This window comes from Lissotriton helveticus, chromosome 8 (genome assembly GCF_964261635.1).
Source record: "Lissotriton helveticus chromosome 8, aLisHel1.1, whole genome shotgun sequence".
In the NCBI taxonomy this organism is placed as follows: Eukaryota; Metazoa; Chordata; class Amphibia; order Caudata; family Salamandridae; genus Lissotriton; species Lissotriton helveticus.
In genome coordinates this window covers 1,138,600,287-1,138,625,590 of record NC_136069.1, presented here as the reverse complement: position 1 = coordinate 1,138,625,590, position 25,304 = coordinate 1,138,600,287, and the positions used below count along the sequence as shown (strand labels likewise).

The 25,304-nt window shown below is 42.3% G+C and overlaps 1 protein-coding gene across 1 annotated transcript in view; it reads left to right on the top strand.

Moving 5' to 3' along the window:
- The first annotated feature begins 836 nt into the window (after window positions 1-836).
- Window positions 837-25,304, top strand: part of LOC144773864 (interleukin-18 receptor accessory protein-like) — a 525,065-nt gene continuing 500,597 nt past the window's right edge. The window contains exon 1 of the mRNA XM_078658949.1: window positions 837-1,122. Within this exon, the coding sequence (XP_078515075.1) occupies window positions 1,047-1,122 (76 nt within the window). The 5' untranslated portion in view covers window positions 837-1,046. The remainder of the gene's footprint in view (window positions 1,123-25,304) is intronic.

Below are 25,304 nucleotides of genomic sequence, written 5' to 3'. Positions count from 1 at the left end.
TATATTAAAAACAGCTTTGGACTATACTATTTCCCGCTGAAAGGCAATATTTCTCTCCATGTGTTCCCATACCCGGCATTTCACGCAGTGTGGTGCTTTCTTTCCCTCCATTTTAAAGAATAGTAGATGTTTCTGCACCCAAGCTAATGTGCTGCATAGATAAATACATATAAGCTCCTAAAGGCGAAACCGATTGCATTGCAAAAGCTTGTTTAACTTCCTTTCATTAAGATTAAAAAAAGTTCCAGTAGCATTTTCACTGTTTGAAGTATTAGGACATACGCTTGGGTGTGAGTGAGACAGAGACAAAAGCACAGAGGGTGAGAGACAGACAGAGAGAGACAAACAGGGCGAGAGAAGGAGAAAAAATGAGACAAAGTAGAAGAGACCGAGGGTGAGAGAGAGAAAGAATTAAGTCAAAAAGAAGACAAGTCTGGAGATCAAAGAGGAAGTCTGACTGCTTAAAATGTTAGGCAAAATAAGCACTTCTTTTGACAGTGAGTATAACGTGTAACAATTAATATATTATTATTATGTACAAATATAATATTTTGAGCTTGAAACCAGTTTTGTCAATCGGAAATAATCTAATATTTTACAAGTTGTCAAACAATTTCTTCGAAAATATTTCCAGGAGCCACGCCAGTTGCTTGTAACTAATTGTTCCTATGTCTACTTAAATAGCTCATTTGAATTCCAAAGCAGCCAACACGTATCCACATCTGAACGCTGTACCTTTAATTATGTGAGACTTAATGGCATGAGATCGTTTATTTGCACACGCCCAAGCACGCCTGAAAGAAAAACGCTCGTCATTAAATCCTGCAAAACAATTTCAGTCATACTACTAGGAAACACATAGTTCTTGTGCAATTAAGGCTCTTCTCACTTATAAAACTCTGAGCGTGACAATGCTGGCAATAAGGGACTGTACATGGTGCACGGAGGTAGCCTGGTACTGTTTTTGTCTCATTTAGAGAAAGAAAAATGTTCATCCATTTACCCTGACGTTCTTCTACTTATCGGAGACTTGTGAAGCAGCAACCATGCAGCTCACGTTCATCGCCGTTTGGACTTTCGTGTTAGTAAAATGCGCAGAAGGGATTGCACTTCCGTTATTAGGTAAGCGTTCTGTTCTTATTTTAGATTTTAGCGAAAATATTTTATTCGGAACATTCATTCGACAGAATAATCCGTTGCTTCAGTGACTCAGTTAAAGAAAAAGATATGTGCCCACTTCCTCGTCTTAGTCAACAGAAAATTCGCATGAACATTAGTACCTGGTAAAATATTTTCTTCTCATGAGCCCAGCTCATACTAACTAGTGACGTTTGATATACAAGTGTGTTTGAGATTTCTAAGTGTTTGCTTAAGACATATCAGTTGTGCAAAATTGGAATTTTACTAGTAACTTTTGTAAGCAAAGAGTACTGCAAATTCATGAGTTGAAAGTTTGTCACTTTTAAAAAACCTTTACTAACTGAGAATTGCTTTGTACAGAATAACGTTAGCAGAAGATATTTTATGAAATCTTTTCTAAAAAGCTACTTTTTAAGTCTGACATTAGCCAAGACCTTTTGATGTGTTAAAGAAAATATAGGTATAATATACTTAATTAAAGGGGCTTTTAGCCAGCTGACTTCATCCATTTGTCTGTTGGTGTGTCATTCACATTTTGCGTCCACCCACTACACCATATTGCATGGGGCAGGGCGTCAGCCCTCACCAGCCACTGGATAACTACACTTTGAGAGGCTGCATTTTGCTCCTTCATGAGGAGCACATCCGCACATAATGTAGTTCTCTTTAGCTCTAGTGTTTTGGTTATCACTTCATTGCTTTGGTGTTGCCTTTGTGTTTAGAGTTTGATGTAATACCAGGAAGCTTGTCTATCACCTCTTCTGTGTTGCGCACAGGGCACATTCTGGTTTTATCAGTCCCTCTCTTCTGCTAATGGTATTGTAAATCCCTTTAGAGTGGCCTTTTTGATATTAGATCTGGCGGGAAACAACCTTTACAACGCAACTTTTACAACGCACTACCATTACAACTAAACTTTTACAACACAACATTCATTACAACGCATGCAATTACAACACAACCATTACAACGCATGACACTACAACGCACACCACTACAACTAATGTCTTTACAACGCAGTCATTACAACGCATACCATTACAACGCATAACATTACCATCCAACACTTACCCTACTGTTGCACCCCCTGGAGTTAGAATATAATTTTTACCCCTACACTATCCAACACTTACCCTACTGTTGCACCCCCTGGAGTTAGAAAAGTAATTTTTACCCCTACACTATCCAACACTTACCCTACTGTTGCACCCCCGGGAGTTAGAAAAGTACATTTTACCCCTACACTATCCAATACTTACCAAAACATGCAATGTAATGTTATGCGTTGTAATGGTATGCGTTGTAAATGTATTATGCGTTGTAATGGAATGCGTTGTAAATGTAGTTTTTTAATTTTCGTTGTAATGGCATGCGTTGTAATGAAATGCGTTGTAATGCATGTTGCGTTGAAAAAATGCGTTGTAAAGGTATGCGTTGTAAAAGTATGCGTTGTAGTGACATACATCCGATCTGGCGTTAGCCAACACCTTTTGATTTTACTAACATTCTATGTACAATATATTTAAGATAAAGAGGCTTGCAGACACCTCTCTTCGGCCATTGGTCTGTTTTTGTATCATTTACATTTTGCTTCTGCCCACTACAGCATACAGCTTGGGAAAATGGGTCAGCCTACATCAGCCATGAGTTAGCTACATTTTGAGTGACTATATTTAGCCCTTTTGCTAGGAGCACATACACGCATTAGGTAGTTCCCTTCAATGCCAGTGTTTTTTGTTGTTTTAATGTTATTACTACTTTGATGTTACCTTGGTTTGTAGAGGTTAATGTGATAGCAGGGTGCTTTCTAATAGATGAGAGCAAAGGACACATTCTAGCTTTATCATTTCCTGTCTGCTGTCATTGCCTTTTGAAATGGCCTGCTGCTGTTTCACACCATACCAGCTCCTTACATGCACTGTAAGGAGAAAAATGCCCTTTTGATTAAAACAATATCAAGATTTCGCTGCGATGAGCCGACCTTGAATTTAATAGTAACAGGTGATTTTAGAGTTTGAGTTTGAGTTTAAAAGTGCGTACACCAAGCGGTTTCATGGCGCTTTTTGTAGTACTACAAACCCAAGTGGACGGAAAGAACTAAAAGCCAGGTGCGAGGGGTTTAAGAGGGAAATGCCTGGGAGAAAAGGAAGGTTTTAAGAGCTTTGCGAAAAAGGGAATACTGGGAACAAGATCTCAGGGAAAGTGGGAGAGAATTCCAGAAGGCAGGAGCCACAGTTGAAAACTTGGATCCTCCCCATTTTTTCCGTTTAAAACGGGGAACGGTAAGAAGTAGTTGGGTGGACGAGCGCAGTTCTCTGGTCGGGGTATAATCGTGGATAGCAGAACTGATAAAGGCAGGGGCAAAACCAGACCGAACATTAAAGATTATACATCCCAGCTTGAAGAGAGCACGTTGCTGGACAGGGAGCCAGTGTAAAGATATAAGAAGGGGGGTGACGTGGTGTGACTTGGGTAGATTAAACACAAGGCGAGCAGCCTGGTTCTGGACCAACTGGAGACGCCGCACGAGGTACGCCGGCATGCCACAATAAAGGGCATTGCCGTAGTCCAAGCGGGACGTCACCATAGCCAGAAGTATAAGTTTAGGGGCAGATGGGGTGAAAAACCGGGAGACTTTACGTATAGTCCGTAAGGAAAGAAAAGCTGAAGAAACAACCGCACCAACTTGAGAGTGAAGGGAAAGTTGATCATTAAATTTAAAACCAAGGGTTTTAACCGAGGAGACAGGGATGGGTGGGGGACCTAAAGAAGGGGGCCAAAAGAGTGAAGACCAAGGACTGGAGCAACCACCCGTCAACACCAACTCCGTTTTGTCGGGATTGAGTTTCAGGTGGTTGTGATTCATCCAGTCCTGAATGAAGGTCATAACAGAGTGAAAATTGGATATAGACACAGAAGAGGGAGAAAGTGAAAAAATAAGCTGGAGATCGTCTGCATAATTATAGACAGAGACTTCCAGCTGCTGTAAAGCAAAAATAAGAGGGGCAATGTATAAATTAAATAGCAGTGGTGACAATGAGGAACCTTGGGGGACCCCACACTGCACAGACCGGGAATCAGCTGAAAACTCGCCCAAGCGAACTGCTTGGGTGCGACCGCTCAGGAAAGAGGACAGCCAGACCAGGGCAGACCCCCCGATCCCCGCCGCCTCGACACGTGAGAGTAAGATGGCATGATCCACCGTGTCGAAAGCGGTGGAAAGATCGAGAAGGACCAGGGCCTGGGGCTGATTGGTGTCCATGCCCTCTCGGAGAGTGTCCAGGACGGAAATGGCAACCGATTCTGTCGAGTGCGCAGGGCGGAAGCCGGCCTGCCTGGGGGCCAAGACACTGTTCCCTTCCACAAAGGTACTCAATGTACTAACTACGTGGCGTTCCAGTACCTTAGCTAGGAGAGGCAGGAGTGAGATGGGGCGGTAATTGGCTGAAACAGAGGGATCAGCACCTGTTTTTTTTAAGAGAGGTACAATTACCGCCGCTTTAAGAGAAGGGGTGACAATGCCCTGGGAAAGTGAACTGTTCAAGAACATAAGAGGTGGTGAGGGACAAGAGCAGTAAATCTGTTTCAGGATATAGGTGGGACAAGGGTCCAATGGGGAGCCAGACTTAATCGAAGAAAGAAGAGACAGAAAAGAGTCAACCGTGAGAGGGGGAATGGAGTCTAGACATGCTGCAGCCAGAGGAAGAGGGGGGTTAGTGAAGGAGCGGGATGGAGGTGGAATATTTGCTCTGATCTTACTGATTTTATCAAGGAAAAAAGAGTTAAGGGAGTCACAGAGGGATTGGGAAGGAGAGGGTTTGAGTGACGTCCTGTCACTCAAATTTGATATTCACGCCAGATGAAGATGAAATGCTAACAGTAGATAACTCATTTTGGTGTGTGCCACAGCAAAATAATACAGGGACTTATCGTATGGACCGCATAGGTCAGCAACTACTCACAGACATTGAATTCCAAGGTATGCGGGTCCTTAATGGAAGAAACAACGAAGATCGCCCTCCAGAAAAAACATACTACGATCCAATGGCGCACTCAATGTTAGATTTCACACTATTAACCCTTCCTTTACTACCAACATTAGCTCGCTTCTACATAGAGTTTACCCACTTGAGTGATCACTCAATATAGCACGTCATCTTCAATCTAAACCCTCCAAAACATCAACCTACTAATGCTCCAGAGGGTGAAATTACCTCAATCAATTTAAAACGTTTGAAATAGATGAATGCGAATAAAATAGACTTGTTTTTAACAAAAAAGCGTCTTTTGGCCGAACTTACATCAGAACCCATTAACAGAATACAAGCTTGGTCACACTTCCTAAGCAAATTAGCAAAAACTATGAAAGTTTCAGAACTTGGGGTCAAAACACAAGACCAGACAAAAAATCTACCAAAAGACCTGCAAATGCTAAAGAAAGAACTAAGAAAAGCTCAAAGGAAATCGCAACAGGACAAATCTAAGGGCGTATGCTGGAAAGTATTTCAACAAATGAGAATACAATTCAAAAAAATGATATGGGGATTTAAAAAGGAGAACACGGAGTTTCTTGTCTGAACTAATTTACAATTTAAGACACTCAAATATTAACAAATTTTGGCAGACAATAAAAAACTTCTCTAGACCTTGAAACATCTTAACGTTGCATATACAAGAGCAGCAGTGGGTTAACTTCCTCAGGGATAAATTTAAAGAAGAACAAGTCCACGACATAGACAATTTCCAGTTATCGTTCGTGAAGCAGACTAACGAGAATGAACTGAAATCACAGACCAATCAACCAATGTACACAACAGAAGAAATATCGAACATAATAAAGAAAGGCAGAAGCGATGGTGCTCCCGGCCCGAATGGAATTCCCCAGGCAACTTTTCAATACGACTCGGAGTATTGGAGCTCGATCCTAGCGAAACTCTACATTGGTGTAGAACTTACGTCACCATAGCCAGAAGTATAAGTTTAGGGGCAGATGGGGTGAAAAACCGGGAGACTTTACGTATAGTCCGTAAGGAAAGAAAAGCTGAAGAAACAACCGCACCAACTTGAGAGTGAAGGGAAAGTTGATCATTAAATTTAAAACCAAGGGTTTTAACCGAGGAGACAGGGATGGGTGGGGGACCTAAAGAAGGGGGCCAAAAGAGTGAAGACCAAGGACTGGAGCAACCACCCGTCAACACCAACTCCGTTTTGTCGGGATTGAGTTTCAGGTGGTTGTGATTCATCCAGTCCTGAATGAAGGTCATAACAGAGTGAAAATTGGATATAGACACAGAAGAGGGAGAAAGTGAAAAAATAAGCTGGAGATCGTCTGCATAATTATAGACAGAGACTTCCAGCTGCTGTAAAGCAAAAATAAGAGGGGCAATGTATAAATTAAATAGCAGTGGTGACAATGAGGAACCTTGGGGGACCCCACACTGCACAGACCGGGAATCAGCTGAAAACTCGCCCAAGCGAACTGCTTGGGTGCGACCGCTCAGGAAAGAGGACAGCCAGACCAGGGCAGACCCCCCGATCCCCGCCGCCTCGACACGTGAGAGTAAGATGGCATGATCCACCGTGTCGAAAGCGGTGGAAAGATCGAGAAGGACCAGGGCCTGGGGCTGATTGGTGTCCATGCCCTCTCGGAGAGTGTCCAGGACGGAAATGGCAACCGATTCTGTCGAGTGCGCAGGGCGGAAGCCGGCCTGCCTGGGGGCCAAGACACTGTTCCCTTCCACAAAGGTACTCAATGTACTAACTACGTGGCGTTCCAGTACCTTAGCTAGGAGAGGCAGGAGTGAGATGGGGCGGTAATTGGCTGAAACAGAGGGATCAGCACCTGTTTTTTTTAAGAGAGGTACAATTACCGCCGCTTTAAGAGAAGGGGTGACAATGCCCTGGGAAAGTGAACTGTTCAAGAACATAAGAGGTGGTGAGGGACAAGAGCAGTAAATCTGTTTCAGGATATAGGTGGGACAAGGGTCCAATGGGGAGCCAGACTTAATCGAAGAAAGAAGAGACAGAAAAGAGTCAACCGTGAGAGGGGGAATGGAGTCTAGACATGCTGCAGCCAGAGGAAGAGGGGGGTTAGTGAAGGAGCGGGATGGAGGTGGAATATTTGCTCTGATCTTACTGATTTTATCAAGGAAAAAAGAGTTAAGGGAGTCACAGAGGGATTGGGAAGGAGAGGGTTTGAGTGACGTCCTGTCACTCAAATTTGATATTCACGCCAGATGAAGATGAAATGCTAACAGTAGATAACTCATTTTGGTGTGTGCCACAGCAAAATAATACAGGGACTTATCGTATGGACCGCATAGGTCAGCAACTACTCACAGACATTGAATTCCAAGGTATGCGGGTCCTTAATGGAAGAAACAACGAAGATCGCCCTCCAGAAAAAACATACTACGATCCAATGGCGCACTCAATGTTAGATTTCACACTATTAACCCTTCCTTTACTACCAACATTAGCTCGCTTCTACATAGAGTTTACCCACTTGAGTGATCACTCAATATAGCACGTCATCTTCAATCTAAACCCTCCAAAACATCAACCTACTAATGCTCCAGAGGGTGAAATTACCTCAATCAATTTAAAACGTTTGAAATAGATGAATGCGAATAAAATAGACTTGTTTTTAACAAAAAAGCGTCTTTTGGCCGAACTTACATCAGAACCCATTAACAGAATACAAGCTTGGTCACACTTCCTAAGCAAATTAGCAAAAACTATGAAAGTTTCAGAACTTGGGGTCAAAACACAAGACCAGACAAAAAATCTACCAAAAGACCTGCAAATGCTAAAGAAAGAACTAAGAAAAGCTCAAAGGAAATCGCAACAGGACAAATCTAAGGGCGTATGCTGGAAAGTATTTCAACAAATGAGAATACAATTCAAAAAAATGATATGGGGATTTAAAAAGGAGAACACGGAGTTTCTTGTCTGAACTAATTTACAATTTAAGACACTCAAATATTAACAAATTTTGGCAGACAATAAAAAACTTCTCTAGACCTTGAAACATCTTAACGTTGCATATACAAGAGCAGCAGTGGGTTAACTTCCTCAGGGATAAATTTAAAGAAGAACAAGTCCACGACATAGACAATTTCCAGTTATCGTTCGTGAAGCAGACTAACGAGAATGAACTGAAATCACAGACCAATCAACCAATGTACACAACAGAAGAAATATCGAACATAATAAAGAAAGGCAGAAGCGATGGTGCTCCCGGCCCGAATGGAATTCCCCAGGCAACTTTTCAATACGACTCGGAGTATTGGAGCTCGATCCTAGCGAAACTCTACATTGGTGTAGAACTTAACAATCAAATCCCAGATAGTTGGTAGGGATCAATCATTACCCCTATTTACAAAGGAGGAGTCAGATGAAATCCCAAAAATTATAGATTAATTGCCTTACAGGATGTCGAAGCCAAATATTTTGCCTCATTAATCCTTAAAGACCTAGCCGATTGGTTTAGAGAACGTAACCTAATACCAAAAAATCAAACCGGCTTTAGGAAGGGTATTGAAACTATTACAAATATTCTGTCAATTTCAGTGATTGCTGAAAGATGCAAAAATAGAAAACAAGCTCTTCATCTGTGTTACATCAACTTAAAAGCTACCTTTGATAGCGTAGATCGGAAACTCATGTGGTCTAAATTCAAATCCTGGGGTATACCAAATAGAATATTAACGGGTCTACCACTGTTTTGCACAGATACTTGGGTACGCATGAAGTTTGGGAATGGAGCTAGAATATCCAGAAAAGTGTATACCAACACAGGTCTGAAGCAGGGATGCGTACTGGCCCCACACCTTTTTAATATATTCATCTCAGAGCTGACAAGTCAGCTAGATGAAATCAACTCACACTCACCGAAGCTGGGAAAACTACAATCATACCACCTTGCCTATGCAGACGATATTGTTCTTTTAAGCTTGACCAAGGTAGGCTTGACAGGACTACTCAACAAACTCTCTGAATTTCTGTCGGTAAATACGTTGGAATTACATTGTTCAAAAACGAAATCAATGCCTATTTCAAATCAAACAGCCTCGACTCAACAAATTAGAATAAAGGGAAATCCATTGGAGAAAGTATTGTGCTAAAAATATTCGGGATTCTATATCGATGATAAATTATCATTTTGCGATCATAAGAAATATATGATACAGTGCGCAGGAGCATTGACATTCACCCTTAAAACACTTGCAACGAAACTGGTGGAACCGTCTTTGAAACCATTATTAAAGATAATTGCAGCCAAAAGACTGCCAACACTATCATATGCCAGTGCTGCAATTCACGGGAAGGACTCAGAAACCCTAAACAAACTAATGGCGCGCATTTATAAAAAAGGTTCTTCAACTCCCGAAAACTGCTTCACCAGCGCAGATGAGCCTGGAGTTTGGGCATATGAACGAAACACTGGGCAGACTCTACACATACATTAAAGTATGGTACCAAATAAAATAAAACGCAGAAGAAAACAGTCTTAACGAATTTCTGTGGCAGGAAATGGAACAAGATAAATACTCGCCAACATACACATTTTTTGAACATGCATTAAAGGCTACCTGCACAAGTGAGTTGTGGAATAAACAAATGTCCTATCAAAGATTCAAATTAACAGTAAACAAGGCTCCAAGACCTTTTTTCAACAAGAAGTCATTCATGGTTCATGGTCAGTGATCAACACTTATAAAACACTGATACAAGCCGCCTATTTGGACTCCACTTACTACATTTATGTAAAGAGGAAATTAATAATATTACGTTTTTGACAGTTCCCCACTCTTGCAGAAGCCCCTCATTGGAAATATAGGGAAAATGAAAATTGCCTGCATTGTAGCTACAAAAAGGATGATCTGATTCATCTTGTATTTCATTGCAAGATACTGCAACCAGCACGAACCACAATATTTAGGGTGAGCATTTCTGGATAGAAGCATAAAGTTGTGCAGAACAGCTATCATAAGAGGACTGGACTCTACTGACCCCCAAATGAACTGTAAACTGATTACATTTTTACATACTCACGAACTAGCACTAAAAGCTAAATATGAACAGTGATAACACATGAAGTATATTTTATAATTACATACATTTTAAGATGTTTAGAGATATGTAACTTTTATGTGATTTGCTCCTTTTAAAAAAATAGTGTTTGTAATTTTGTTATGGTTTTAAATGACTGAACAATAAATTAATAAATCACAAATCCTTACATTAACTCTAAATATAAGCTCATCAGGGTACCCTATCTTTGCTGCCCTGTCTCTCTTTCTTTCTTTCTTTTTTACTTCCTTTCCCAAAGGCAAGAGGCTGGCTACCAGTGCCAGACCTATTGGCTTTTTTTTATTCAAAATTCCTGCCGAGCAATCAAAAGATGTATATAATATACATATACATGTACACAAACTAAAGTCTTAAAGTCCATATATTGTCCAATAGCCAGTTAGACACAAGAGTCCTGATATACGTTGATCCGTATTTATTTTCAGCTTCAAAGTTCAAAATTAATCTTTATATCCAAATAGCCAAGATTCAAAACTTTCTCTGTCGCCAGATTCACAACATTCTTTGTAGTCAGATCAGCCAACACGTGTTTCGTTGTAAAAACAACTTCATCAGGGCTGCAAGCCAAAAGCAACATATAAACATTTATATAATTACAAAACATCTCTCATTGTTTAGAAGAGCTTTTATGTTAATTAATCTAACACCACCTAAGTGAGAGTGAAAGCACATAGTTCCCAACATATAAGTGCCATTTGTTGATCGGTTCTAATAAATTATATGTGACTCCCGGTGTCAAAAATCGATGCACAACAAAAAACATTCGGGTATTTCGCCATACATGTGAACAGATGTATATTTTACCTAGTTTAAACAGTTTATCTTCCGTTATTTTCAATCTGTAGTTTTATCGTGAAAAATATATTTTTCATCCTTGTTATCAGTTAAAGTCTCTGGAATGATATAAGGAAACTCTTAGCTCTGTCCTAAAAATCACAACTAGTTAAACTAAATATAAAGTTCATCTGATAAATGGTTCTGATGGTTATTATATATGCTCTATCGGTGGATCATAACTGAAAACAGCTTCCACTGAACATATATTCTTAAAGTTCTACTTAGTCATTTTACTTTATTGTTGGACTAGTCATTTTATCATTACAAATAGTGTTATGTTACCTCATTAGTATTCACGTCGGTCACTCAATATTGTGGTCTTTCGACGTTTTTTTATTTTGTTATTTTGTATTTTTGCAGGTTCTGTTAGAATAAATCGACATTAACTATTAATGCTTGTCCTCCATATTTGTATATCTATTATACCTATTTGTTAAATTCCGCTTACCAATCCAACCGCAGAATCTTGTATATCATATATTTGGTCCTTAGTTTGTATATTTCCGTTATCTCCGTCTTAGGTCGTATCTCATTTACAAAATCTATTAAAAATGGAAGAAGAGATCTGTAGATCCATATCCTTCGTTATTTTTACAGTTTTCGACTTCTAATGGAGTAACGCTTACCTTTTTAGTCTCAATATCTTCCGCTATATCCTATCGTGGTCGGTTTCTCTGGCGTCTGTCTTTAGCGCCATCTTCATTAAGTACTCTATGATCTAGTCGATACCGTGTAGTAGTTTAGGGCCGCAATCTTGTGTAAGTTTTTACAGCGTCTTATACAAAACCGATATAAAGTCACTATATAAAGTTGCTATCTCGATTTTTTTACTTTCTCTACGGAGGCAGAGTTATGTTTAGTTTATTATTTGTAAATTTACATGTTATCTGCAATTTAAGGAAATAAAGCGTTTATCTTCAGCGCCATCTTCATTAAGTATTCTATGATCTAATCAATACCGTATAGTAGTTTAGGGCTGCCATCTTGTGTAAGTTTTACCGCGTTTTATACAAAAACGATATAAAGTCACTATATAAAGGTTGCTATCTCGATTTTTACTTTGTCTACGGAGGCATAGTTATATTCGATTTATTATTTGTAATTTAACATGTTATCTGCAGTTTTAGGAAATTATCAATATCTCTAAATTATTGTTTTATATGACAACCCTAATTATTATACGATATATGGGAAATATAATTATTCATTAAATCAATAGAGTAACATAGATGCGGCTCATTATATCGCTATTTATACTGTCAAAATTAGCCTAAACTGACGAAACCTACTGGTGGAAATGAATATTCTTGTCCCGCCATATTGGAATAGTATATCTGCCCATTATAATCATGGTCTAGTCTCTGTACACTATATTTATTTGTCTTGTTTCGGTTGCTAAGGGATATATAGGGATAAAGAATCCAGTTATATATCTTGAATTTAAGAATAGAAGTAACTTAGAGTTCTCACGGAGGCGATTGTCAGTGACAGAGTGTCAGGCACCTCCTATCATTCCATTACGACTTCTAATTGTGGTAATATATTGGTTACAACAGCAGAAGGGGTCATGGCAATAGCATTTAAAGCACCCTCACATCATAAGGAAAAATCATAATGTGCTTATTTCAGACGGTATATACCAGGTTCTAAACTTGAGGAGCTAGTTAATATTCAGAGATAATATTTGTTCATATTCTTAATGTTCACCCAAGTAATATTGAAGATCTGAATCTATGTTAAGTCCCTCTTCAACTGCTCGAAGGACCATAATCCATTTTGCCTCTTTACGTCTCAGGTTAAGGAGCCTATTTCCTCCTCGTTTATCTGATGCCACTTGTTCTATACCATGATACAAAAATGTGTGCTTTTTAGAGTCATTCCCATTTTGTATGAAGTGTGAGGCAATTGGGTACCTCGTGTCACCATTTTTTAGTGCACGATAGTGTTCAGTCATGCGATCTTTAAGTTTCCTTACTGTGCTTCCTACGTAGATTTTACCACAGAGACAAGCAATAACATAAATTACAAATGTTGTTTCACAATTAATAAAATAATTGATCAGAAATGTACCAGTATTGTTATATTCAAATGTTTGTACTTTCCTCATTGCCCATCGGCATGAGCTGCAATTTCCACAGTGATAGAAACCTTTTGGGCGAGTTCGAAGCCAGTCACTCTGGTTTGCTAGTGTTATTGGTTTTGGGTAACTTGGGTAACTTGGGCTCACAATATTAGCTAGAGACATTCCTTTTCTGTACGTGATATGTTATGTTATGTTATGTTATGTAGCTTTTATATAGCGTACGGCTACTCAGTAAGAGTGTCCCGACGCTTTCCACCAGCAGCTCAAAGTAAAATAACACAACACAGCTAAAAACAGAAGACATCAGAGAAAAATAATAAAAACAGTAGGCGGTAAAGCAAACTAAGAATTAAAAAGCCAGGTCTTCAGGCCCTTCCTAAACTGGAGCAAATTGGCAGTGCTGCGGAGTGGTAGTGGAAGCAGATTCCAAAGCTGGGGAGCTCTGCAACTGAAAGACCGCCCTCCAGCACGGGCCTTCCTCACCCGCAGGACCGTAGCTTTAAAGAGGGACTCAGAACGGAGAGAGCGGACTGGACGATAGAAAGTCAATCTCCGCTGCAGATATCCAGCCCCTGATCCATGCAGAGCTTTATGCATCAGGGTCAGGGATTTGAACTGGATCCGCTTCCTGATGGGGAGCCAGTGAAGCGTCTGAAGCAACCCGGAAGCTCGAGCTCGTCTGCCCAGGCCAAAAATCGCCCGCGCAGCAGAGTTCTGCACCACCTGAAGGCGCTGGACCAGGTAATCAGGGAGGCCGAGAAAGAGGGCATTGGCATAGTCTAGCCTTGAGCCGACAAGAGCCTGCACAGTAATCCTCCTGTGCTCCTCAGACAACAAGGGCAAAAATTTGCAGAGCATTTTCAGGATTCCATAGCAGGCGCCGGCCAGGCCAAGAATATGAATTCGTAGCGACAGCTGGTTGTCTAGCTTGACGCCCAAATTTTTGGCCACCAAGGAAGACTGTGCTGGAGGGTTCATGTCGGACGGCCACCAATGCTGCCACTCCGGATCGGCAACGCAACCAAAAAATAAAATCTCAGACTTGCCCGAATTGGCCCTCAGACTGTTCCGCTGGAACCAGTCGAAGACCGATGCAAGGCAGTCCCGGATTCTCTCTCCATCAAACTCTTGGTCTTTCCCGCATGTGAAGAGGAGTTGCGTGTCGTCGGCATAGGAGACGATCTGGGCCTCCACCAGGGCCGCCAAAGGGGACATAAAGATGTTAAATAACGTGGGGCTCAACACAGAGCCCTGTGGAACCCCAACTCCCAATGGCGGTATCTCAGCGGAACTCTGGGAGACCCAGACCGTCTGGCGGCGGCCTTCAAGGAAAGAAGTAAACCACCTGAGCACCGTCCCCCTAAGGCCGATGTCATAAAGCCTGGCTAAAAGCGCCTTGTGGGGGACGGTGTCGAAAGCCGCCGAAAGGTCTAACATGACCAGCATGGCCCTACCGCCGACATCCAGGGTCTCCCTGATGATCTCAGTAACCTCCAACAGGGCCGTTTCCGTACTAAAGTTAGGACGGAAACCCGATTGAGATGGATGGAGCAGATTATTAGCTTCCAGAAAGCTCGACAGGACACCATGGGCATGTTTTTCCGTTATCTTCGCCAGCGCTGGTAGAAGCGAGATTGGCCTGTAATTCGCCAAAACCTCGGTGTCGAGACCCGGTTTTTTTAGGAGGGGGATCACCATCGCTCTTTTCCAGGAACTAGGGACCCTTCCCTCCCTCAGGGAGGCATTGAGGATGGAGTTGACCAGTGGATTCACCACTGCCGCCATCCCGGCCAAAAATTTGGCAGGGCAGGGGTCAAGTGGCGAACCAGATTTAAGATTGGCCAACAGCGTCCGGGAGACATCGCTGGAAACAGCAGGGAAATCGGACAGCACCGCCGCAGAAATATGCGGGAGTCTGCAGTCCGCCCTCACAGCGCTGCTTCCGTCCGGTCCCTCCACGAAGGTGGCCTGAATAGCCTTGATCTTATTTGTGAAGTAACCAGCAAGATCACAAGCCAAAGCATCCGCCGAAACTGGTGGGGGCAGATGGGAGCTGGGGGTCGTAAACTCATTCACAATGTTAAAGATCTCCTTACAGGAGTTCGCAGATGCCTCAATCCTCCTAGCCAGAAAGTCCCTCTTAGCACCAAGGATGTCCCGATGGTAGGCCTTCACCGCCGCCTTATAGGCGAGTTTGGCCTCCCCATCATACAAAAGGCGCCAGGCCCTCTCGGCCACCTTGCACTGGCTCCGAGCCACTCGAAGCGCCTCCGTGAACCACGGTGCAGATTGCCGTGCCACCGTGGGCCGGGGGGCTGCCTTAGGGGCAAGATCGTCAAGCCTATCGGTGAGCCATCGCTGCAGAGTCTCCGTGTCGCTGTCCAAATCGCCCGAGAGATGACAGGGGTGATCCAGCAGCGCCTGCTCTAGCATGTCGGGTGTCACTCTATGCAGCGCTCTCGAGGCCGGTCTGAGCACGGTAGGCGCTCTGTGATCCGAGCGTGCACATTCCAACACCGAAAAACTGATCAAGCAGTGGTCAGTCCAGAGCATCTGCAGGGTATCAACCTCCATGAGTGGCACAGACGAAAACACCTGATCCAGGGTATGCCCCTTCTCATGTGTTGGCCCTGACACGCATGGTATAAGACCAAGCGGAGATGTAACATCCAGCAATTTGATTTTGGAAAAGGGGGGTGGTGATGGACAGAATTTCTGAATGATGCAGAATACTCTTACCAAGTCAAGAGATCATGGTTTTAATCCATCACCGTTTTTTAGCTCAATGCACCATCCCAGCTCAGAACCTGGCTATATGCAAATTAGTCTGTTCCTGTCCCAGTGCATGATGGGAACAGGGCAAACCAAACTACCAAGCCAATTCTTATACTGGTAAGGAAACAAGCTTCCGGGGACCGGTTTCTGGCATCACAGCCTTCTTCGGCCCGGCTTGCTTGAATCCTGATGGTGCAATGAGCAAGGGACTCACGTCTGAGCATACCCTCCCACACATAGTGTGGTTAAACCGATTTTGGAAAAGGGGGGTGGTGATGGACAGAGTTTCTGAATGATGCAGAATACTCTTACCAAGTCAAGAGATCATGGTTTTAATCCATCACCGTTTTTTAGCTCAATGCACCATCCCAGCTCAGAACCTGGCTATATGCAAATTAGTCTGTTCCTGTCCCAGTGCATGATGGGAACAGGGCAAACCAAACTACCAAGCCAATTCTTATACTGGTAAGGAAACAAGCTTCCGGGGACCGGTTTCTGGCATCACAGCCTTCTTCGGCCCGGCTTGCTTGAATCCTGATGGTGCAATGAGCAAGGGACTCACGTCTGAGCATACCCTCCCACACATAGTGTGGTTAAACCGATTTTGGAAAAGGGGGGTGGTGATGGACAGAGTTTCTGAATGATGCAGAATACTCTTACCAAGTCAAGAGATCATGGTTTTAATCCATCACCGTTTTTTAGCTCAATGCACCATCCCAGCTCAGAACCTGGCTATATGCAAATTAGTCTGTTCCTGTCCCAGTGCATGATGGGAACAGGGCAAACCAAACTACCAAGCCAATTCTTATACTGGTAAGGAAACAAGCTTCCGGGGACCGGTTTCTGGCATCACAGCCTTCTTCGGCCCGGCTTGCTTGAATCCTGATGGTGCAATGAGCAAGGGACTCACGTCTGAGCATACCCTCCCACACATAGTGTGGTTAAACCGATTTTGGAAAAGGGGGGTGGTGATGGACAGAGTTTCTGAATGATGCAGAATACTCTTACCAAGTCAAGAGATCATGGTTTTAATCCATCACCGTTTTTTAGCTCAATGCACCATCCCAGCTCAGAACCTGGCTATATGCAAATTAGTCTGTTCCTGTCCCAGTGCATGATGGGAACAGGGCAAACCAAACTACCAAGCCAATTCTTATACTGGTAAGGAAACAAGCTTCCGGGGACCGGTTTCTGGCATCACAGCCTTCTTCGGCCCGGCTTGCTTGAATCCTGATGGTGCAATGAGCAAGGGACTCACGTCTGAGCATACCCTCCCACACATAGTGTGGTTAAACCGATTTTGGAAAAGGGGGGTGGTGATGGACAGAATTTCTGAATGATGCAGAATACTCTTACCAAGTCAAGAGATCATGGTTTTAATCCATCACCGTTTTTTAGCTCAATGCACCATCCCAGCTCAGAACCTGGCTATATGCAAATTAGTCTGTTCCTGTCCCAGTGCATGATGGGAACAGGGCAAACCAAACTACCAAGCCAATTCTTATACTGGTAAGGAAACAAGCTTCCGGGGACCGGTTTCTGGCATCACAGCCTTCTTCGGCCCGGCTTGCTTGAATCCTGATGGTGCAATGAGCAAGGGACTCACGTCTGAGCATACCCTCCCACACATAGTGTGGTTAAACCGATTTTGGAAAAGGGGGGTGGTGATGGACAGAGTTTCTGAATGATGCAGAATACTCTTACCAAGTCAAGAGATCATGGTTTTAATCCATCACCGTTTTTTAGCTCAATGCACCATCCCAGCTCAGAACCTGGCTATATGCAAATTAGTCTGTTCCTGTCCCAGTGCATGATGGGAACAGGGCAAACCAAACTACCAAGCCAATTCTTATACTGGTAAGGAAACAAGCTTCCGGGGACCGGTTTCTGGCATCACAGCCTTCTTCGGCCCGGCTTGCTTGAATCCTGATGGTGCAATGAGCAAGGGACTCACGTCTGAGCATACCCTCCCACACATAGTGTGGTTAAACCGATTTTGGAAAAGGGGGGTGGTGATGGACAGAGTTTCTGAATGATGCAGAATACTCTTACCAAGTCAAGAGATCATGGTTTTAATCCATCACCATTTTTTAGCTCAATGCACCATCCCAGCTCAGAACCTGGCTATATGCAAATTAGTCTGTTCCTGTCCCAGTGCATGATGGGAACAGGGCAAACCAAACTACCAAGCCAATTCTTATACTGGTAAGGAAACAAGCTTCCGGGGACCGGTTTCTGGCATCACAGCCTTCTTCGGCCCGGCTTGCTTGAATCCTGATGGTGCAATGAGCAAGGGACTCACGTCTGAGCATACCCTCCCACACATAGTGTGGTTAAACCAGCAATTTGGCCGCATCAGGGTCGTCCGCCACATCGAGGTGGAAATTGAAATCACCGGCCACAATACAGTGCTGGGAGGTCAGCGCCAACTCCGAGACGGCTGTCTGCAGATCCTCCAAAAAAGAACCCACAGGGCCTGGTGGTCTATAGACCAGCAACCCCTTCAGGGCCTGACCCGGGGACAGTCTGCGTGTAAAGGCGAGCGACTCGGCATTCCCGAATTCAAGGGAAGCACTGAGCAGGAGACGCTCTTTTTCACCACAACCGCGACTCCCCCTCCCCTGCCCTTAGCTCTGTCCTGGCGGAAGATATTATACACCGGAGGAATAGCTGAGAAGACGTCCGGATTGGAAGCCTCTCCCAGCCACGTTTCCGTCAGTAGCAAGCACAGGGGATTTTCCCTGACCAGAAGATCATGAATGTGCAGGGCATGGCGACCTACCGACCTCGTGTTCAGCAGCAGGCAGAGATGCTTCACGCCAGCAGTTGCCGGGCGAGGAACTGTAGCAGGAGTCCAGGAAGGCGTCCAGCCGCAGCCCGGACAGCGTCGTTTGCCCCTAAACCGCCCGGGAAAACGGAGCGACAAGAGCTGGAATGGCCCCGCATGTCCTGCAATGACGCAGAGGAATAACAAATCATCGCAGCCAGAGTAGTGCCGGACCAGGGTCCCCCGCCGCCCCGACGCCTCCGGGACGCTGACGGGCGCAGACGGGCAGGACTCCGGCACGACTCAGGCTAAGCGAGGGCGTCACGCTGCGCGTAGGGGAGCGACTTTAAATAGGAGCTCCAGTCCTTCCTCTAGCGCGAGTCCGCTTCAAGATGGCGGCCGCCGCCGAATGGAAGAGCCCCAATCCAAAATGGCCCCCAAGGTAGTGCCCCCAGACCCGGACCCACCAAAGTGGTGGTGCTATGAGGCACACTAGTGCGATTTTATGTGCAGTGAGGGGAGAGAGGGGCGCGAGCTGCAGGCAGCCGAATTAAGAACAGGGGTAAGTGAAAAAAAGTCTCAAACCAAAATCCAGAACGAGGAGAGTTAAAATACCACCGCGCTGGTAGAGCGCGAGCGCAGCAATGTGGCAGATGGTAAAGTACAGCGCCCCACTAAGGACCGCCTTAAATAGGCGCTCCAGTCCTTCCTCTAGCGCGAATCCGCTTCAAGATGGCGGCCGCCGCCGGATGGAAGAGCCCCAATCCAAAATGGCCCCCAAGGTAGTGCCCCCAGACCCGGACCCACCAAAGTGGTGGTGCTATGAGGCACACTAGTGCGATTTTATGTGCAGTGAGGGGAGAGAGGGGCGCGAGCTGCAGGCAGCCGAATTAAGAACAGTGGTAAGTGAAAAAAAGTCTCAAACCAAAATCCAGAACGAGGAGAGTTAAAATAACACCGCGCTGGTAGAGCGCGAGCGCAGCAATGTGGCAGATGGTAAAGTACAGCGCCCCACTAAGGACCGCCTTAAATAGGCGCTCCAGTCCTTCCTCTAGCGCGAGTCCGCTTCAAGATGGCGGCCGCCGCCGGATGGAAGAGCCCCAATCCAAAATGGCCCCCAAGGTAGTGCCCCCAGACCCGGACCCACCAAAGTGGTGGTGCTATGAGGCACACTAGTGCGATTTTATGTGCAGTGAGGGGAGAGAGGGGCGCGAGCTGCAGGCAGCCGAATTAAGAACAGGGGTAAGTGAAAAAAAGTCTCAAACCAAAATCCAGAACGAGGAGAGTTAAAATAACACCGCGCTGGTAGAGCGCGAGCGCAGCAATGTGGCAGATGGTAAAGTGATACTTGGTCGCTCCGTTAAAAAGGGCTTCAGATCTTTATCAGAAATGAGCATTTGCCAGTATTTGCTCAAGATATTAAAAAGTTTATAGCTCCCTCTTCCAAAGTTAGTAATCAGTCGAATTTTCTGATTGTTTCTTGAAACTTCAGGTTTGCTTTTAGGTTTCAGTGTGTCATCTCTCTGTAATTTGTGGGCTCTTCTAGTCGCCTTATTAATTACAGTATCTGAGTATCCTCTATTTTTAAACGTTTAACCATATCTTTTACATTAGTATGAAAGTCTTCGTATTTAGAGCAATTCCGCCTTGCTCTAATCATTTCCCCATAAGGGATTGAATTGATTTGGCTCTTTGGATGGCAACTGTCTGCTCGTAGTAGTGCATTGCAGCTGGTTTCTTTACGAAACATGCGGCTGCCCAGTTTGTTATTTTCCACAAACAATTCAATATCTAGAAAAGTAAATTTTTCTTTACTGTAATGAGTAGTGAATGACATATTCAAATCATTTGTATTGAGATACTCAAAGAAAGAATCTAATTCATCTGATGTACCTCTCCAAAATAGCAAACAGTCATCAATGAATCTACCCCAATAGTATATATGGTCGATCCATTGACTGCCTTTAGGGCCCCAAATAAGCTCCGCCTCCAGCCTCCCCATAAAGACGTTCGCGAAGGACGGAGCAAACTTGGAACCCATCGCAGTCCCAATCTTTTGTTTGTACCAGGTAGATTCAAAAAGAAAATAATTATTTTCTAATACCATCTTTGTCATCTCAAGTAGCATAGATGTATGATTCAGATATTCCACTGGTCTACTGTTTAAAAAGCTTTCAATAGCTCGTATTCCTTTCTCATGGTCTATATTAGAGTAAAGAGATACTACATCTAGTGTAGCTAGAATCATATCATTATCCCACAGTACATCATTCATTGTGTTAAGAACATGTTTTGTGTCCTCAATGTGAGAGGGTAAGTTCTGCACATAAGGTCTGAGGTATGAGTCTACAAATTGAGATAGTTTCTCAGTTGGCCCGCCTATGCCTGAAATTATTGGTCTCCCCGGTGGTTTTTGTCTGTTCTTATGTATCTTAGGAAGGCAGTACATGCATGGGGCCCTCGGTGAATCAATTTTAAGAAATAGATATTCATCATGATCTAAAAGACAATTTTCATACCATTCCTTAAGCTTTATATTGATTTTATTTTTAATCATTTCTAAGGGATTGGAGCTTACTCTCTCGTAGTATCTATAACCTCTCAATTGAGATAAAACTTCATCATTATAGTCTTTACGGTTCATAACAACAATGTTGCCACCCTTGTCAGCTCTACGAATCATAAGTTCTGAATGGTCTGTTAGTTTACGTAATGCTTCCCTTTCATCCATTTTTAAATTGTCTGGAAAATTAGTTTTATGCTGGTGATCCCTTTTAATCAGATTATATATCTCCAAATTAACAGATTTATAAAAAGCATCTACGACATTACCCGTGGATAACTGGGGTGTCCACTTAGATCTCTCTTTAAAACCACTCCTGGATGCTAAGCTTGGATTTATCTCAAGATCATTCAAAAGAGAATTCATGGTTATTGGATCTTCTTCTGATTCCGTTAGGGATAGCAATAGTTTTGTGTCATAAAGTTCTTGAATAGTAAGTTCACTCAAAACAGGTTTATTGGTAGTTTTAACCACATCATCATCTTTGTTTGAAAATAATTTTTTAAGCTTTAGTAAACAAACAAATTTGTACAAATCAATCTTAGTGGCATACCAATCAGTATTTTTAGTAGGGCAACATCCAAAGCCTTTCTTAAGTATATTAGTCATACTTTCAGACAACTCAATAGATGAAAGGTTAATTACCTCGATCTCATTAGTTCCTATAGTCACTTCCTCCATGACCTCAGTCTCTCTTTCATCCCTGGGGCCACTTCTCCTGCGCTTGCCACGTCTCCCCCTCCTTGTCTTCCCATTTGATTGTTGCCATATCTCTCTCCTATATTTCGATTGCCTTTCCTGATTCTTTGAACTTCCACTAAAAAATTATTGTTGGAAGTTATACTATCTCCACTAGGGACAGTGGGAGCCTCAGTATTGTCATCATTAGTAGATAGGCTACTTGTTGATGTATTTACAGCCGAGCTCAAGGGAGTGGTAGTTCTAGTCTTTCCCTGCCCTTTAGGAAATAAATAATCAAATTTGCGGGCAAAGGTAAATACTCTACCCGCTAGATAATCTTGTTCATCCCTCTTTATTTTACGTGCTTTTCTCCTCTTAATGTCTGCCTGTAAGTTCGCCAGTATCTCATCTAACTTGTTATAGTTTTTAATGGTTGCTTCCGGTAAGTTTAATTGTTTTATTTCATCCTCAGTTGTTTGTATTTCTATCAATAATTTCGCTATCTTGCGTTCTGCATTATCAATAAGAATTCTTATCAGATTACACGAACTAGTAGTTAATTCATGCTCCCATTTGTCCAGTAAGTCTGGTTCCAGGTCTTCATAAGCTGGTATAATAGTCGATCTCAAACCTCTTGGGATTCGATTAATGGTTAGGTACTGTTTTAGTGTTACAGCATCCCACCATTTGTTAAGTTCCGCTATTTTCAGCCTTTCCAGTTTAACAAATTTGGCTCTAAGACCCTCTTGTTTAGTGTGCGTTGTAGAGGCTACCGCTACATTTATAGAGGAGCCTGTGCTTAGATTTTTGAATAGATCTTGCGCTTCTTGTTCACGATTCATTTTTATTGCAAGCCACAAGCGGCAGCCCAACCTAATTACAAGACTAAAGTAGGTAACAGGTGAAAGGGCGCACTGCAAAGGATTTTGGCTAAAGTAGATTCACAAGTTTCTCAGGTTGCTACTAGGCAGAATAGGAAGGTTACCTAACTCCCCAACTAGTTCCCTGGTTCCAGGGAGCTTGTATAAATTCAAAATTCCTGCCGAGCAATCAAAAGATGTACCTAATATACATATACATGTACACAAACTAAAGTCTTAAAGTCCATATATTGTCCAATAGCCAGTTAGACACAAGAGTCCTGATATACGTTGATCCGTATTTATTTTCAGCGTCAAAGTTCAAAATTAATCTTTATATCCAAATAGCCAAGATTCAAAACTTTCTCTGTCGCCAGATTCACAACATTCTTTGTAGTCAGATCAGCCAACTCGTGTTTCGTTGTAAAAACAACTTCATCAGGGCTGCAAGCCAAAAGCAACATATAAACATTTATATAATTACAAAACATCTCTCATTGTTTAGAAGAGCTTTTATGTTAATTAATCTAACACCACCTAAGTGAGAGTGAAAGCACATAGTTCCCAACATATAAGTGCCATTTGTTGATCGGTTCTAATAAATTATATGTGACTCCCGGTGTCAAAAATCGATGCACAACAAAAAACATTTGGGTATTTCGCCATACATGTGAACAGATGTATATTTTACCTAGTTTAAACAGTTTATCTTCCGTTATTTTCAATCTGTAGTTTTATCGTGAAAAATATATTTTTCATCCTTGTTATCAGTTAAAGTCTCTGGAATGATATAAGGAAACTCTTAGCTCTGTCCTAAACATCACAACTAGTTAAACTAAATATAAAGTTCATCTGATAAATGGTTCTGATGGTTATTATATATGCTCTATCGGTGGATCATAACTGAAAACAGCTTCCACTGAACATATATTCTTAAACTTCTACTTAAAGTCATTTTTACTTTATTGTTGGACTAGTCATTTTATCATTACAAATAGTGTTATGTTACCTCGTTAGTATTCACGTCGGTCACTCAATATTGTGGTCCTTCGACGTTTTTTTATTTTGTTATTTTGTATTTTTGCAGGTTCTGTTAGAATAAATCGACATTAACTATTAATGCTTGTCCTCCATATTTGTATATCTATTATACCTATTTGTTAAATTCCGCTTACCAATCCAACCGCAGAATCTTGTATATCATATATTTGGTCCTTAGTTTGTATATTTCCGTTATCTCCGTCTTAGGTCGTATCTCATTTACAAAATCTATTAAAAATGGAAGAAGAGATCTGTAGATCCATATCCTTCGTTATTTTTACAGTTTTCGACTTCTAATGGAGTAACGCTTACCTTTTTAGTCTCAATATCTTCCGCTATATCCTATCGTGGTCGGTTTCTCTGGCGTCTGTCTTCAGCGCCATCTTCATTAAGTACTCTATGATCTAGTCGATACCGTGTAGTAGTTTAGGGCCGCCATCTTGTGTAAGTTTTTACAGCGTCTTATACAAAACCGATATAAAGTCACTATATAAGTTGCTATCTCGATTTTTTTACTTTCTCTACGGAGGCAGAGTTATGTTTAGTTTATTATTTGTAAATTTACATGTTATCTGCAATTTAAGGAAATAAAGCGTTTATCTTCAGCGCCATCTTCATTAAGTATTCTATGATCTAATCGATACCGTATAGTAGTTTAGGGCTGCCATCTTGTGTAAGTTTTACCGCGTTTTATACAAAAACGATATAAAGTCACTATATAAAGGTTGCTATCTCGATTTTTACTTTGTCTACGGAGGCATAGTTATATTTGATTTATTATTTGTAATTTAACATGTTATCTGCAGTGTTAGGAAATTATCAATATCTCTAAATTATCGTTTTATATGACAACCCTAATTATTATACGATATATGGGAAATATAATTATTCATTAAATCAATAGAGTAACATAGATGCGGCTCATTATATCGCTATATATACTGTCAAAATTACCCTAAACTGACGAAACCTACTGGTGGAAATGAATATTCTTGTCCCGCCATATTGGAATAGTATATCTGCCCATTATAATCATGGTCTAGTCTCTGTACCCTATATTTATTTGTCTTGTTTCGGTTGCTAAGGGATATATAGGGATAAAGAATCCAGTTATATATCTTGAATTTAAGAATAGAAGTAACTTAGAGTTCTCACGGAGGCGATTGTCAGTGACAGAGTGTCAGGCACCTCCTATCATTCCATTACGACTTCTAATTGTGGTAATATATTGGTTACAACAGCAGAAGGGGTCATGGCAATAGCATTTAAATCACCCTCACATCATAAGGAAAAATCATAATGTGCTTATTTCAGACAGTATATACCAGGTTCTAAACTTGAGGAGCTAGTTAATATTCAGAGATAATATTTATTCATATTCTTAATGTTCACCCAAGTAATATTGAAGCTCTGAATCTATGTTAAGTCCCTCTTCAACTGCTCGAAGGACCATAATCCATC